Source organism: Alternaria ethzedia, assembly GCF_023757985.1.
Source record: "Alternaria ethzedia strain BMP 0044 chromosome Unknown scaffold_25, whole genome shotgun sequence".
Lineage (NCBI taxonomy): Eukaryota > Fungi > Ascomycota > Dothideomycetes > Pleosporales > Pleosporaceae > Alternaria > Alternaria ethzedia.
The window spans coordinates 62,205-77,239 of NW_026056218.1; the positions used below are offsets into that span (position 1 = coordinate 62,205).

General features: G+C 53.6%; 4 protein-coding genes across 4 annotated transcripts; 2 read left to right on the forward strand and 2 right to left on the reverse strand.

Annotated features, from left to right (window-relative positions):
• Nucleotides 1–923: 923 nt before the first annotated feature.
• Nucleotides 924–2,586, forward strand: J4E87_008196 (uncharacterized protein; the record flags this gene model as incomplete). The annotated part of the gene is made up of 2 exons (XM_049379787.1): nt 924–1,624; nt 1,677–2,586. The coding sequence occupies 2 exons, from the start codon at nt 924–926 to the stop codon at nt 2,584–2,586; spliced, it is 1,611 nt and encodes a 536-aa protein (XP_049230354.1).
• A 454-nt stretch (nt 2,587–3,040) lies between these two features.
• On the forward strand, nt 3,041–4,622 carry J4E87_008197 (uncharacterized protein; the record flags this gene model as incomplete). Its single annotated transcript, XM_049379788.1, has 4 exons — nt 3,041–3,097; nt 3,158–3,668; nt 3,730–4,307; nt 4,392–4,622. 4 exons carry the CDS (start codon nt 3,041–3,043, stop codon nt 4,620–4,622), a joined length of 1,377 nt encoding a protein of 458 aa, XP_049230355.1.
• A 408-nt stretch (nt 4,623–5,030) lies between these two features.
• Nucleotides 5,031–6,869, reverse strand: J4E87_008198 (uncharacterized protein; the record flags this gene model as incomplete). The annotated part of the gene is made up of 4 exons (XM_049379789.1): nt 5,031–5,487; nt 5,542–5,636; nt 5,688–5,758; nt 5,810–6,869. The coding sequence occupies 4 exons, from the start codon at nt 6,867–6,869 to the stop codon at nt 5,031–5,033; spliced, it is 1,683 nt and encodes a 560-aa protein (XP_049230356.1).
• A 641-nt stretch (nt 6,870–7,510) lies between these two features.
• Nucleotides 7,511–11,003, reverse strand: J4E87_008199 (uncharacterized protein; the record flags this gene model as incomplete). The annotated part of the gene is made up of 6 exons (XM_049379790.1): nt 7,511–7,678; nt 7,726–8,477; nt 8,530–9,966; nt 10,015–10,663; nt 10,721–10,765; nt 10,818–11,003. 6 exons carry the CDS (start codon nt 11,001–11,003, stop codon nt 7,511–7,513), a joined length of 3,237 nt encoding a protein of 1,078 aa, XP_049230357.1.
• Between the last annotated feature and the right edge of the window lie 4,032 nt (nt 11,004–15,035).

The following is a 15,035-nucleotide window of genomic DNA, read 5'->3' on the forward strand; positions in this document are numbered from 1 at the left end:
TCACCGTGCTTTGAAACAGTCCGTGGCTCAGACACCGTCCAAATGCCATGCTTGCCATTCTGGCCCCAGGCCAATTCCCATATGCCTGAAAACTCTTACACATCGACACCCGGCTCCCGAGATCCCCTCTCTGTAGTGTTGCGCACGTGATGGCGGGGTCCGTATCTCCGTACCCGTACCTAGGTACTCTAGCACTAGCTACACACCTGTCCAGTGCGTAGCTCATAGGAGGAATTAAACAATTCCCACAGCGGTACACTCGAGCATGCAGAGACAGCTGTCCATGCAATGTTCCTTCGCTTAATGCCAACAGAGCGCTCTCGTCGCGTCGCTTACATCGTCACCTTCCCTACTGCGGTTGTCGCTGCTGCTTGTTGAGGTAGTGAGGGAAATAGTGGGGCAAGGCGAGCATCGCGAATACCACGGCTACGCGCCATTGGTGTTGTACGTCCCGAAGACGGCTACGGCGATAGTCATTAGCATGAAAAGTGGGGAGTATGGAAGGTACAGGCAAAGAAGCGGTGGGTGAACACGCTGTCCGGCAGGAAGCGGGAGCGATTGCGTACGATTATTGCTAAGTCAGCCGGACACGGGAGGCATTTATATCGCGACTTCTCTCCCTCGTTTCTCACCCCACCGCAACACACCATCGATTGTAAACAACAGCCCACTGTCAAGCTTGCAATCTCTCCCCCTTCTATCAACCACACCCAGATTTCCCCGGGCCATTGCCCAGCTGTCAAGACGTTTTCCAATCTCCTCAGCTCGTATGTGCCCCGCCATAACCCCATGGGGACCGCCTTTACTTACACTTGACAGGATCCACAACCCATTCGCCGGCCGACGCACTTCTCCCTCTGGGGCAGCGTCGGATTTAGACTTCCGCAACTAAGTTCACCAACTCAACAAGAACGTAAATCATCATGGCACCACACGCCGAAGAACGCGTCGGTCACGCGAATGGGTTCGAAGCGAAGGCAACTCCCAAGGATCTCTTTGTCGTCAGCTCTCCTAACGTAGAATACACCGAGGATACCATCAAGTCAAAGTACACTTACCGTACCACCGACGTTACCAAGAACGACGACGGCAAGTATGTTGCTATCCCCAAGGAGACGCTCTACGACTTTAAGGTCGACCGCAAGATCCCCAAGACTGGTGTTATGCTGGTTGGCTGGGGCGGCAACAACGGTACTACGGTCACGGCCGGCATCATCGCGAACAAGCGTAACCTCGTTTGGGAGACCAAGGAGGGCAAGCGTGGCGCTAACTACTATGGTTCGGTCATCATGGGATCTACTACCAAGCTCGGTGTTGACAGCAAGACTGGTCAAGAGATTCACATCCCATTCCATGACCTCCTGCCTATGGTCCACCCCAACGACCTCGTCGTTGGCGGATGGGACATCAGCGGGATGAACCTTGCTGAGGCCATGGACCGCGCCAAGGTTCTGTCACCGTCCCTCAAGTCTCTTGTTCGCAAGGAGATGAGCGCCATGAAGCCTCTTCCTAGCATCTACTACCCGGACTTCATTGCTGCCAACCAGGAGGAGCGTGCCGACAATGTTCTCGAAGGTACTAAGGCTTCCAATGCCCATGTTGAGCAGATCCGCAAGGACATCCGGTAAGCCGAGACTCAATGCATATCAACCTCACCTTTACTGACGATATTGTAGTGACTTCAAGTCCGCCAACGGTCTCGACAAGGTCATTGTGCAGTGGACTGCTAACACTGAGCGCTATGCCGACATCGTTGAGGGCGTCAACGACACGGCGGACAACCTGCTCAAAGCGATCGAATCTGGTCACGAGGAGGTTTCCCCGTCCACTGTCTTTGCTGTGGCCTCTATCCTTGAGGGTGTTCCCTTCATCAACGGTTCTCCCCAGAACACATTCGTTCCTGGTGCTATCCAGCTCGCCGAGAAGCACAACGCCTTCATTGGCGGCGACGACTTCAAGTCGGGCCAGACCAAGATGAAGTCGGCCCTCGTCGACTTCATGATCAGCGCCGGTATCAAGCTCACCTCAATTGCCTCCTACAACCACTTGGGCAACAATGACGGCATGAACCTTAGCTCTCAGAAGCAATTCCGCTCCAAGGAGATCTCTAAGTCCAACGTCGTCGACGACATGGTCGCTGCCAACAACGTCCTATACAAGGAAGGCGAACACCCCGACCACTGCGTCGTCATCAAGTACATGCCTGCTGTTGGAGACGACAAGCGCGCTCTTGACGAGTACTATGCGGAGATCTTCCTCGACGGCCACCAGACCATCAGCCTGTTCAACGTTTGCGAGGATTCTCTCTTGGCTTCACCTCTGATCATCGATTTGGTTCTTGTCGCTGAGATGATGACCCGTGTTCAGTGGAAGGCCCACACTGCCGAAGGCAGCGATGGCAAGTTCAACAACTTCCACAGCGTGCTCAGTGTCCTCAGCTACATGCTCAAGGCCCCTCTTACTCCTCCTGGTACGCCTGTCGTCAACGCTCTTGCCAAGCAGCGCGCGGCTCTCACCAACATCTTCCGCGCCTGCGTCGGTCTTGAGCCGGAGAACGACATGACCTTGGAGCACAAGCTCTTTTAGGTCTCTGGATGAACTGATGGCGGGCATGCATGTTGATGGTGCCAGCTGGCAGACGGCGCATGAGCTCTTGAAGCACATGTCACTCACGATTTGATTTGACCAACTCACTACTTTCTTTAAAGCAATAAAAATCTGTTTACGAAATCCGCACGTATATGCAACATTGTCGGTCTTCGGTGAGCTAATAGTGGTGATCAGGCCATACGATTCATTGCCTACGTATGTGCACATAACAGATATAGCCGATTGTGGTGTGGATGGTGCGACTTCCTTGTCGTGGTTCCAACGTGGGTCGCACTTGCGCAAACAGCAGGAACGCTCCTGCTTCGATCCTCACCTCATAAGTTACTTCAGAGACCGCCACACCAATACCTCCAACTCGCGCCAAACGAGAAAATGCCCGCGTCTTCGTCAATACAGTCTTACTTCTCATCTTCGCCTACGAAAAGCAGTGATGTCTTCACAGCAGAGGACGTACAATCCACTGCTGCGGAAGGAGCGACCACGGCAGGTACATGGGCTGTAACATATCTCCCTCAATGAACTTCAACTCATCGCTAATGTACGGAAGCCCACTCTCGACTACGAAGAAGCAGACCTAGACACACTTGAACCTGGCCCTTGCAACCTCACACTCATGGGCCGCGTCGTCTACTTCAACGACCAATCCAAACCCAGCAAATCGCACAAAGCAGCTCAAGGATGCATCAAAATCCTGCTCGCAGACGACACCGGGGTACTCACCGTGCGCCTTTGGTATGCTAATACTCAGTACAAGCTCAAGCTCGGCCAGCTGCTCAGCGTGTGGACGGTGCATATCTCGAACTCTTCAGAGTACAACTCACTAGCACCGAATACTGCGCCGCTGTTCACTACGATATTCCCCGAAGGTGAGAGACACTGCCATGTCATGGTGCATGAGAACAGCGATGATGGGACGAGGTTCAAGAGGCCGTATGGTGTGAGGGACAACAGAGTGCTTAGTGGGCTGATGACGCTGAAGACATTTACTGATGGCGGTTATGATGTCGAAGAGCCGAAACTACTGGTATGCGTCAAGAGTATTGGCGCGCGGAAGAAGTGTGCGTGGTCCTCCTCTTTACGGATATCTTCAAGGATGATTCACGGCTAACTTGCCAACAGACATAAACCGCAACAGCACAACCTCTGAACTCATAACACTCGGTATCTTCGACGACACATCCGACGGCCTACTCACCCTATACTCTTCCATGTGCGACTCGGCCTCTCTGTTCGTCCCCTCAGAAACAGTCCTGCTCATCTCAAACCCTGGATGGCGCATCGACAAGATGGCCAAGCTCACAATCAGCGGCAACTCACGTGTGGACATCGACCCCGACATGGGTGACGCGCGGCGATTGCGAGCCCTAGCACAGAGACTGACGAAGAAAGAGCATGTCAACCCGCCGTTCCCCATCGCTGACGATGTAGTCGAGGGGTTCGAGAATGCAGCCGCGAGAGCACTGTATACACTTGCGGATGTAGATGATGTCGCTCGCTCACTGTCGAGCAAAAGGTCCAAAGAAACTATCGCTGGGTACCTGAGCGTCATCATCACCGAACTCAATATCGTCACGCCGTTCAAACGAAATATGCTCATGAGTAATGAGTGCTGTGGTATACCCATCTTCGCCAACAGCACACAGGTCGTTTGCAAGCAGTGTGAGAAGCTTGTCGGACTGAGAATCAATCCTAGGATAGTAAGTCACGTCCACCCTTCGCACACTCCCTTTCTCACAATCCCTACTTCGTCTTCGTCTCTGACTAACTCCCGACCCTCGCAGCTCGGTCCCCTCCTCGATGAAACCGGCCAGATCAGCAGCGGGAAGCTCATTCTCTCAGACGCCGCCTGGACCCAATTGCTCGGTCGCTCGCCAGAGCAGCTCGTCGATACCCGGCTTGAAGTCCTTCGTTATCTGGAACAGCGCTTGCTGTTCCTGCGTATCTCAGTGGGGTTTGCGTTGAAGCTTGAAGATGAGATTGGGAGGCTGGCTGTGTGGTGTGTCAAGAGCTGAGTGAGAGTGACTGAAGGAGACACATAGAGAGATGAACAGGATGTAAGGTTCTGGAAACGAGATCTGTCATGACATTTCAAGAACGTTCGAGCGCACTACTTTGATCGAATGATTTGCCTGGCGTGGCTCAGAACGGATGTGATGGTAATCCTTCTCGAAAACATTTACACGAAAGAGTCTAGAAAACAGAAGGGTATATCGTATCCTCCCAGTCCATTCCCAAGGCCGTAAACACCATGCGAAGATGCGTCAATGATGTGTCTCTCTAAAACAAGGTGAAAAGGGTCAAAGAAAGTGCGCCACATAGATCATTCTCATAAGACCTCCTAGGAGTGTCTGTTCGGATTGTCAATCCTTGCCCGTTCCTGCCGGCAACTTTGTTTGGTATTGAGTGCAGCATGTTTATACTCATTGCTCGCCAAGTACACCAGCAAGGCCTCTCAATATATCGCCGACTCCAATTCCCTCTGTGCCCACTCTTTCCTTTGCTTCTCGATCCCGCTCTTCCAACCTCTTTGCCGCAGTACCTAGCACACGATCCGCTACCCGTTCGGCCGTTGCGCGATACTGTTCGATCTTATGAACACCGTCTGCGAAAAGGTCGATGTGCGGTTCTAGCGAGTCGGCGAGGGAGGTGAGATGTGATTGTAGTGCTGTAGGCGAAGTGAACGTGAATGCCGACGTTGGTGGTTGGATTTGTGATGACTGGAGGGAGGAAAGTATGGCGGCTTGGGCAGGATCGAGGAGGGACGTGTCGATTTCGGATAGTGTAGGTGTTGATGTCGGTATTGAGGGCGCGGGTGGCGGGGGCTTGGTTTTCGAAGCTGATGCAATGGCTTCCCATGCGGCTTTCTCTTCTTCGAGGCTGCTTCGCTGTTAGCATGGAGCAAATATAGAACACGCGGATTCTGTGACGTACCGCTTGACTTCCTCCTCCAATTCCTCCAGTGTGGCTTTGTTCTTCTCGTTCTGAGGATTCGGCTTCTTTACCACAGGTGGTGGGGCTACTTCTTCCTGTAAAGCTATTAGCTCATGCTCTTGCCTCGATGGAATTGATCCCCATACCCTGCTGAACCAGTCGGAAAGCTCGGGTTTGCTAGCGAAATCGTCTATAAGTTCTTGTTGAATAGCTCGCGCTGCGCTCCTGTCAGTCTTCGTCTTGTCCGCCCTGCTTCGTTTGGACATACCAGCCATAATCGCATTCGCGTTCTTCACGTCGCCTGATGGTTTTGCTGGTAAAGCTCGCGATCCGCACCATGTCAAAAGCTGCTTCATCCGTCGTGGTTCGGGTAGGCTCTGCTCGATATATTTGTAGAAATCTCGCACTTCGACTTCTGAGTGCGGTAGCGCTGCGGAATTGTTAGTATCCACTGATCCCCAGGGGCGCTTTTCCATGCCGTTAGGGTCCTGTGCCCAGCCCTCCTGTGCATCATTGCTTGACTCACCATTCGACTGGCCGCTGTCAATCAGCGAGCTTGCCCTTCTCCCTCGCAAGCCTGTGCTACTCCTTCTCGACCCATCTTTGTTGCCGCCTTTCCGCATCTCTTTGTTCCTCGTAATAACTGGGGTGTCCGCAAAGGGCAGCATGATCTTTTGAGCGTTGGGATCGCGCTTCTTCGCGACCTGTATCTTGTTGTGTGTCGGCGTTTGCACGCCTGCATACGCGCTCTTAGGCTCTGGCTGTGCCTCTGGAGCTGGTGTAGTCTGCTTCTTCCTTTCCTTCTCTACGGGCGCGGTCTTCTTTGTTCGTGATTTCGCCGGTGGAGGTTCTGTAGACTTGGGTCGCACTTCCAGCTGTCTACTGTCACCAGATATGCGCGCTGAACGCCGACGCTTTCCCGAGTCTGAGGATTCCGGGTCGGCTGCCGCCATTGACTGTTTCTTCCGCCGCGCAGTGGATTTGGCCGGTTGCGCTTCGGCAGCGCGCGCGAATGTTGCTGGTTCGTCCTCGGGTATTGGTTCTGGTGCCAGCACAGCCTGTGCCTTGGTAGTCCTTCGCGACGACGTGCGACGCGAAAATTGGAAGCCATCATCGTCCTCGTCGTATGCAGCTGCCTTTGCTGTCTTCTTTGGCGCAGCAGTCGCCTTTTTGCTCGTCCCGTTCACGTCCGCCTTTGCTCGTTTGGTCGTCGGCGCCGGCGCATCATCGTCGTCGAAGGCTTGTCTTGCGCTCCTTCGTCGCGTCGTGGGTCGGTTTGTTGCCATAGGAAGCGATTGGAGCGGTGGGCGCGCGAAGACGGTAGTCATGAGTCCAGTCGCTGCGTCACGGGAGTTTCGGGGAGTTGAAGTTCGGTCAAAGCGCGTGCATTGGCGCGACAAACGGGCGAGCGCAGACGGGGCGAGCTACGCAGGATGTGCGATCGGCGAGAGGCTGGTACGCGTGCAATTAGGTATGTGCCTGGGTATCCGGGGCTCGTAATGATTTGGCGGTAATGCGAATATCCTTAGGCGTCGGGCGTGGAGGGGAACGGTTGTCACACGGGAGCAAGGAAGCTGGTGTGTGCACCTGCCGCCAGCATCATCAAAACAATGGTTTTGGGACTAGCGCGTTCACGTGAGCCTTTAGCGCTCCCCACATCGACGAGCGCTGTCACTTCGGCTGCTCTCACTCGGTCTTGGATGCAGTAAGCCAAGGTTCAGAAGATGATAATGGTTTGTAGGATCCGCACCGGCTGCGCTGCATGTATATAAATAAAGTCTTCGTAGGAAGCGAAGGCAAAGCCGCTCAAAAACGCCCAAGAACAAGCGACTACCCGTGCCGCCAATCCATATGCTCTCATACTTTCATAACCACGTTACTCCAGACACGCCAGAACAATGTTGAATATCCAAGCCTGCCCATTTCCTTTTGTGTATTCCATTTCTTTTGCACTTCAACGGGGACTATTCTACATCCCAGCTCCAGGCATGGGTCCTTTCACGCCCGGCGGTGCAAAGCTGCCCTCAATGCGGCGTTTCGCGTCCTGCTTCTCTTCATTGGTGGGGTTGTTCTTGCGCATGTCGGGAACATGAGCTGGTCTGTTGGGGCTATGGCCGATGGACATGCCGACGCGAATCTGTCGTAGTTAGTAAAGCGAACTGATCGCAAAAGGCGGCGACTTACAAGAGTCTCGAGAGCCGCGTTCGAATTGTCTACGAGGTCCTCGTCGTATCGCATCTGACCTGGCTCAAAGAGAAGCAGCAACGTGCTTCCACCGAATTTGAAGTACCCCAGCTCTTCGGCACGCTTCACGTGCTCACCCTTCTTGCGCGTAATGACGGTGCTACCTACCATCATGGCACCGATGCAGATGACCATGACACGCCCATGGGCGACAGAGTCAATGGGTACTACAACGCGCACGTTCTCGCCGTAGACGTCCAGGGCTGAGCGAATAGCCATTGGGTTGACAGTGTAGTATTCTCCCTCAATCGTCTTCGGTTCATCCATGACACCGTCAACAGGAATGTGGAATCGATGGTAGTCTTGCGGCGCGAGCCGGAAGATACCAAGAGAACCACCGTGGTAGCGCTTTGCGTCCTCAGGGTATGCATCACCAAGCAGCCGCTCGACAGTGAAGTCGCGACCCTTGACCCAGATAGCCTGTGCTGAGTCGATCGTGTTGAAGACCACAGTTCGGCAGTCGGAGGGGGAGACGATGACCCTGGGATCATCTGGCGCAGAGCACGGACGCGCACCAGGCTTCAATGCTCTGTAGAAGAACTCGTTAAAGTTCTTGAATTGGTCTGTTGGCAATAACACCTCAGACATGTCAAGCTGATGGAAGTTGATGAAGGGTAGGATTTCCGAGGCTGAAGCAGGATCGTCGTACTTCCTTCCCTGTTTGAAACTGAGGGACTTGAGTAGTTTGCGAACTGCGATCAGATTAGTATGCGACATGGAATCAACAAGATCTGGATGACTTACTTCGCTTCTTTTCCATGCTGTTCGATTTGAGGCCCTTGTACAGCAATCTAATACCCAGTCGGACGTACACGCTCATGCGCTCTTCGTTGATCTGCCCTGTAAGGCGATCTTGGACAAGGATGTTGGCCGAATTTGCGCCTAGTTTGTATCCGCCGTATGAGATCTTGGTAATAACCTTGGAGTACCACTTGCGCTGGGCCTGACTCGAAGTGACAAATCCAGCCATGACAATGTTATTAACTTGTCTCCAATCTTGACTTGCGCATGTAGCAATGTGTGTAATGATATTAGCATCGGACCTCTTGTTCAACTTTGGTTGATGGCAGATGGGGCATTCACGGATCTCGATAACATGTTCTTCTCCCTTTTCGTCTGCGAGATCATCAATCTGGATGTTGTCGCCTTCCTCGCCCTCCTTTCCTAGTGTGTTTGTTTCAAGTACTGGAATGGATGTTGTCGAGCTGTCCTGGTTGATGGGTGTGAGCATTCCGGATGCTAACGAGGGAGTCTGCGTGCCCGATGCGAGACCGTTCTTTCGGGAGTCTCTGGCCTCCGTGGCCTGGAGCTGGTCTTCGAGGCAGATGACAGCTTCGTCGAACGTAAGCAGAAGGTCTCCATTGTGAGCATCCGCAAACCGCTCGAAAAAGCTGTCGATAGTCGACTCATGCAGGGTGGAGCCTAACGTGTCAAGCATGGTGGTCAATTCCACTTTGTCTAAGAGGCCACTCTCATCGGCGTCATACTGCTTGAGCATAGCTCTCCAAAATTGCTGTCGGAGGGCCTTGTATGGGAGATACTTTGCGCGAATGTAGAGAGTAGAGTTGTGCTTGTTGCCCCAGCGCTCTTTGTCCTTCAGCTCCAATGGCAGAGTATACATCTTCAGATCCTCATCATCTACAGAGGACGGGTTGATATTGACATCGCCAGCGACAGCAAGGTTTCCGTTGGAGTCGGCTGCAGCGTTTGGCGGAGCACCCAGAGCCGCGTTGGATTCTTGCGCAGATAGTGAACCTGTCGAGGTTTCCTTCTTCAGAGACGGCCGGCCTAGACGAGATAGACTGTTGGTTGAAGCAGAACGAGAGATGGGAAGGCGGAAGCGGGATTTCTTAGAACTGCCCGAATCAGAGGGAGAGATACCAGGAGAGTCTGATGGCTCCGGTAGTCTGTAGAGTCCTGTCTCTGGGTCTTCCTGTGGGGCTGTGGAAACGGCCTTTTCGATTGGGAAGTTGACAGTGCCGACATAGTCGTTGCCCGAGAACTTGTCCTTGTCGATGACAGTGAAGTTGACAGAATAATTGGTCTCATGCCGTAAGACTTGGAAGATGAGTTTCTCGTCGAAGACGGGGTTGAGGTTGTGGCTGATGGTCTTGGTACGGTACGTCTTCTTTCCGAGGGAGGTTACGACGAAGGGGTCCATGTCGAAGGTGGTTCTGGTCACTATTCATGTGTAAGTTCAGGCAGTAGCGCGCTGTTGGGGAGACTTACCATTGCGTTGTGGGGGCAGATCGGTGCACTTCTGGATCTCCAGGAAGAGCACACCAGCTATGTCTCCCGTACTGGAGTATTCGTAGGCCTTCTTACCCTTGACCTTCCTCCTAAGCCTGGCCAGCTTGAGCTTCTTCCGCCGCTTCTCCCGCTTCTCGGCCTTCTTGGATTCGTCCTGGGCCTCGTCTGAGCTCGATTCGTCGTCTTCGGCATCGGTGAGGTTGCTGTCGCCGCGCTCTAGGAGGTCTTCGTCGTCTTCGTCGGGGCTCGGTGTCTGTCCAGCGATGGCGTAGAACTTCTGGAGGATCTGCTCGGGCGTGGCGGCGAGGTTGAGGGGGTCGATGAGGGAAAACTGGATCTGGATCTCGCCGGAGACGACAGACTTCTTCTTGCCGGAGCGCCGCGACTGCAGCGGGAACCATTGCGGCTCCTGCTTGGTGAGGCCGTTCTGGAACTGCTCCTCGAGTATGACGTCAAACTCGCCCATGTAGTCCTTCCCAAAGCGGTCCTTGTCCCAGCAGACGACCTCGAGCAGGAGGCTCTGCTCGCCGACGATGGGCAGTTCGAGCGTCTCGTTCCATTCCGGGTTCAGCTGCTTGTTTATCGTGGGCGTGGTGAATTTCTCGTCGCCGAGGGAGAGGACGAGGTACTGCAGACATGCACGTCAGCGGGAGTTTGGTAGCAGTTCAGACGGGGCACGACTCACGGGGTCCGAGGTGCCGCTGCGGTCCTTTGCAGCGAGGTCTCTGCCCTGCGTCGCTGTTAGCTGGGGCTCCTCCGCGGGGAAGCGTGGGCGGGCGCACTTTGATGACATTGGCCCTCAGGACAAGGCCGGGCGTGGGCTGCTCGTTCATGGCGCGCAGTTTGGGGCTGCCGTTGCGGCTGGCGGGGACTGAGGTTGGGGTAGAATTGGCGCCGTTGGTGTAGCTCGACTGCTGCTTGAGGCGATGGGGGAGCGAGAGTTTGCTGGTAAAGGCTGGTCGCGGCATGGTGGGCTACGTTTAGGTGCACCCGGCGCCGGCGTGGCTACGCGTTCAATCGGAACGTGCTGGCCGGACCGCGGTAGCCAAGTGCCTAGGGAGTGCTTGACGTCGCGCCGGCGGTTGGCAGAACGTGGCTCAGAGCATGCAATATCAGGAGTATCACGAGGGTAGAAGAATCAAGGACGCGCTGCGAGTGCTGACAGCGGCCAGGTCAAGAGTGAATTGAATTAAGCTTGGGGGCCGCCGCATACCTTAGTGTCGGTACATGTGCACGCGCAGCCAGCTGAAGGAGGGCAGGCCCGCAATGTGTCTCTTGCGGCGTCGATAGGAGCAGCGCCTGCCGGAACTTGCGGCTGGGCCCTCTGGATGTGCCTCTCCCATGTGTGATCGACGACTATGCTCGACTTCTATGCATGGCCCAAGACAAGACGGCCAAAAGCAAATACCGCCCGCTGCCAGTTGCTGCATCTACGCGCGACTCAGCCGCCAATAGTCAGAGCCGAGAACTGTCTTCCATCTCCACCCGAAACCCACCGCAAGGCATCAGGGCAGCCGCAACCAACAAAACTCAGTGCAAGCAGCCCTAATCAGCCCTGCGCGTATTACCTCGATAGGAACCCCTCATTCCGCGCCTACTAGCCATCCGAGCAACCGGCCGCCGTATATATAGACATGCGCGCAAGCCTGTCACAAATGCCGCATATCTCATGCCGTCTCCTCTGTCTCACTAACGCGTCGCGCTGACGGCTTCCGGGCCAACAACACATCGTATACATCGCGGATACCTATCTCGATTGAGATGCTCCGGGACTATGCTGGGCCCTTACACTGGGGCTGAATGGGGCTACTTGGGAGAGCCTGCAGCTCTACGCGAACCGTCCTGTAACAAAATCCTCTAACCGCATCAACACTACCCTACTGTACTCCCAAAGACCACCTTCCACCTTTAGCGGGGTACATGTGAACGAGTGGGATCCTGCACAGCCCGCGCATCACTTCTTCCGATCTTTCTTGGGTCATGTAGCATCTCATCTTCGATGTACTGCATGGAACCACAAATTATACTGTCTACGTTGTCAGCCGGGAGCTTGTGCTCGAATCTGTGACTTGTACCACGCCCGTCGCTTGGCTCGATTCGTCAAGTTTCTGGCTGCCGGTAATTCAACGCGCGCCTTGGGCGCCCTGCATGCCGTCAGATACGTTGTACCAAACTCCAAGACGCACGTCGACTACGGGTAAACGACCTCGTTGGTGGGGCTTTTGTTGGATACTGTACCGGCAGTCGCGATCCGCACGCGACGTCATACCACCTCTCCACATTCTTGGTCTGCCCATCCGTTCCGCTAGCCGTGGCTGATGACGTGGCTGTGGCTGTGGCTGTGGTGGAATTTACTAATTGCATTCTCTCATCGATATTCAAAGGGACACCATTGCAGGCTCAAACAATCGGTCAACAGCAAGACTCCTTGTGGTAACAATCCATGTTGATTTCATCGTCGTCCAGCGACATGTTATTCTTTCTTGACTTCCAACTAATCTAGTTTACGGATGTGGAAGATGCGTAATTTGTCGACGAATCACCATTTTCTTCTGGAATACTTCGCACACGAAGGCTTTCCGACCCTGCTCTAATATGTCTTCCTCTCTTCTAATCATCTGTGTACTTATGTAGCGTGAACCTCTTGCCGACCACGATCAAAACATGTACACGACTTGAAACTTGGGTCTTCAGTTGTTCCATCTCCCGAGCTCTGTCATCGTGTTCGTAGTCGCGAGTGATGAAGAATGTGGAGTTGGGGGTTGAGCTCCTCTCAATCGTTCATGGGGTCGGACTTGTGGACGTGGACACAATAATCCACTGATGATGTCGAGGGCGCTGGGATCATGATTCCATGGTCTCAGGTGTCGACTCTCCTGGGTTGTTCTCGTCATCCGTATATAACTGCAGCAGCCTCGTTCAGGTACTCCAGGTAGCAGGCCTTTTTCGCATCCCGCACTGTCTCGTCTCATCCACCTCTCGCCGCTCGTGGCACGAGTGCCGGTCTCGTCGCAATGCTGCATCAGTACGAGGGTGATTGGCGAGAAGTTACTGACGCTGTCTTTCGGGTCGTCTGGAGATAAGTCGGTCCATCTCGCGGACTTTCCCCGGCTCTGGGGGGCTTTGCCGCAAAGGTGTACCACTTCCTTCGTTACGCAACCATCATAAAAGATCGATATCGAATCGAACGTTCTCTCCGCATGCAAGATTGAAGACAAGGTAATTCGTGCGCTTGCCGTCCAGGGCGTTGATGTTATTGTTGAAGGCGATTCCAGGACTTAGGGATAGACGAACGTTCTGGTAGGGTTTGTCGGTACCTTGCGGAATAACATGTCTCAAAGAGCCATGCCGGAACTATGGGCTTGATCTTCTTCCATTTATATATACTTTCTTGGCTTTCTTCCGAGGAAAGGGCAACATCGATATATAGGCGATCCCTGACGGTACGTAAAGTCATGAGAGGTGTTCTACTCGACTCGAAGAGTGGGTGTATTTGAGCGTGTTGAACTCCAGTAATGAGCTTGACAATGACGTGTATAACGTCAGCTCGAAGGATCCGCGGCATACGCAGAGACGCGCTCCGATGAGGCGTCAATTCCATTCGCTGGGATGTAGCCGGCGATGTCGTCCACGCGAATGTCGATGGCCAGCCCCCTCAAATCACCGCTGAAAGGCACGTATGCATTGAGAGTGGCGACGAAAGCAAGCAATGTCATCACCTCACTTACTGACACTGGCTCTCGATGAGACTTCTAGAAATGCTGATAATGCGTAGCTCTCCCCAGACGATTTACTAGCGCTTTGCCCGGCATTCTCTCTGAGATAATCTCTCTTCAACAGGGGGTTATATACGTGAGAATCAAATCCGTCATCTCGTCGTTGTCTCGTACACAGTCGCTCATGCGTTTTCGCGTAGCTTCGGCGGCAGCTCTTGTACTGCGCTGCGCTGTGGCACAGCACGACAGGTAGAGTAGTATTCCAGCCAAAAGGAACTTGCCATCATAATAATGCATTGCAGATGCCGTTTTAGAGTGATACAAACTCCAAGCCAGGCATAACAACGACAAGGTGACAGGGTATCCGTCGAGTGTTTATATATAGCGATGGCTACTACGGCCTCCAGGCGATAACAGTAGGCGTCAAGTGCGTCGACAGTACATTGTAATGAAAGTTGGCTTGGCAACGGTAACAACACTGCGATGCATTGGATTGAAGTTGGTCAGCCTACACATGTAGATATATATATGGTTGGGGTTGCTTTGAGAGAGGCGCGATCTAGTCTCAAGGCTCGGTAACGGGTGTTGCTGGTCTCTAAAGAGGTGACGCTGGCCTCTGCATACGTCTTTCTGACCTTCTTATCTCGTAAAGAAAAGAGTGGTAAGGTACGTCGAGGATGGGGCCAGAGGATGCGATAGGCTGATTGGTTGCGGTTGTGAACGAGGAATGCGACATGGTAAAAGGTTCGACATCGCCGACCTTTCTCGAACGAGAGAATATAACGTAAGAGCAGAGGGCAAATTCATCCTCATACATGCGTCTAGTTTCCTGTTCCTGGGCGATGGCATTGTCTTCAGCGTCTTCGGCTGCATAGTGGCTCGTAGTCTGCGAATCGCAATGCTCCTCGTAGGGAACATTGGTAGGGGTAAACCGAAGCGGTTTGTTTCATACCTAGTATATATAGACTCGTGATTCTCGTCTCGGCATGACTCCGGGGTAGGGATGATATCGAAGTAGCGCTCTGCTTGCCATCGTAATGTCTTACTTTCCCGCCTTGAGCTTGGTGTGATGCCCCCCTCACTTCGTCCTCGCTCTCAAGTTCCATCACAGCATCGACGTATCCACCACCCTCTTCTCCTGCATGGTATATCTGCATAGTTGTGTCGTATGGAGAGAGGTTCAGGCGCCGCTGCGTGAGTATCGGAGTGTTTGGTGTCCAGAGCGAGTACGTCTATAATGTCTAGTTGGCTCTCGTGTATATAGATATATTCCTCTCTCTTTGC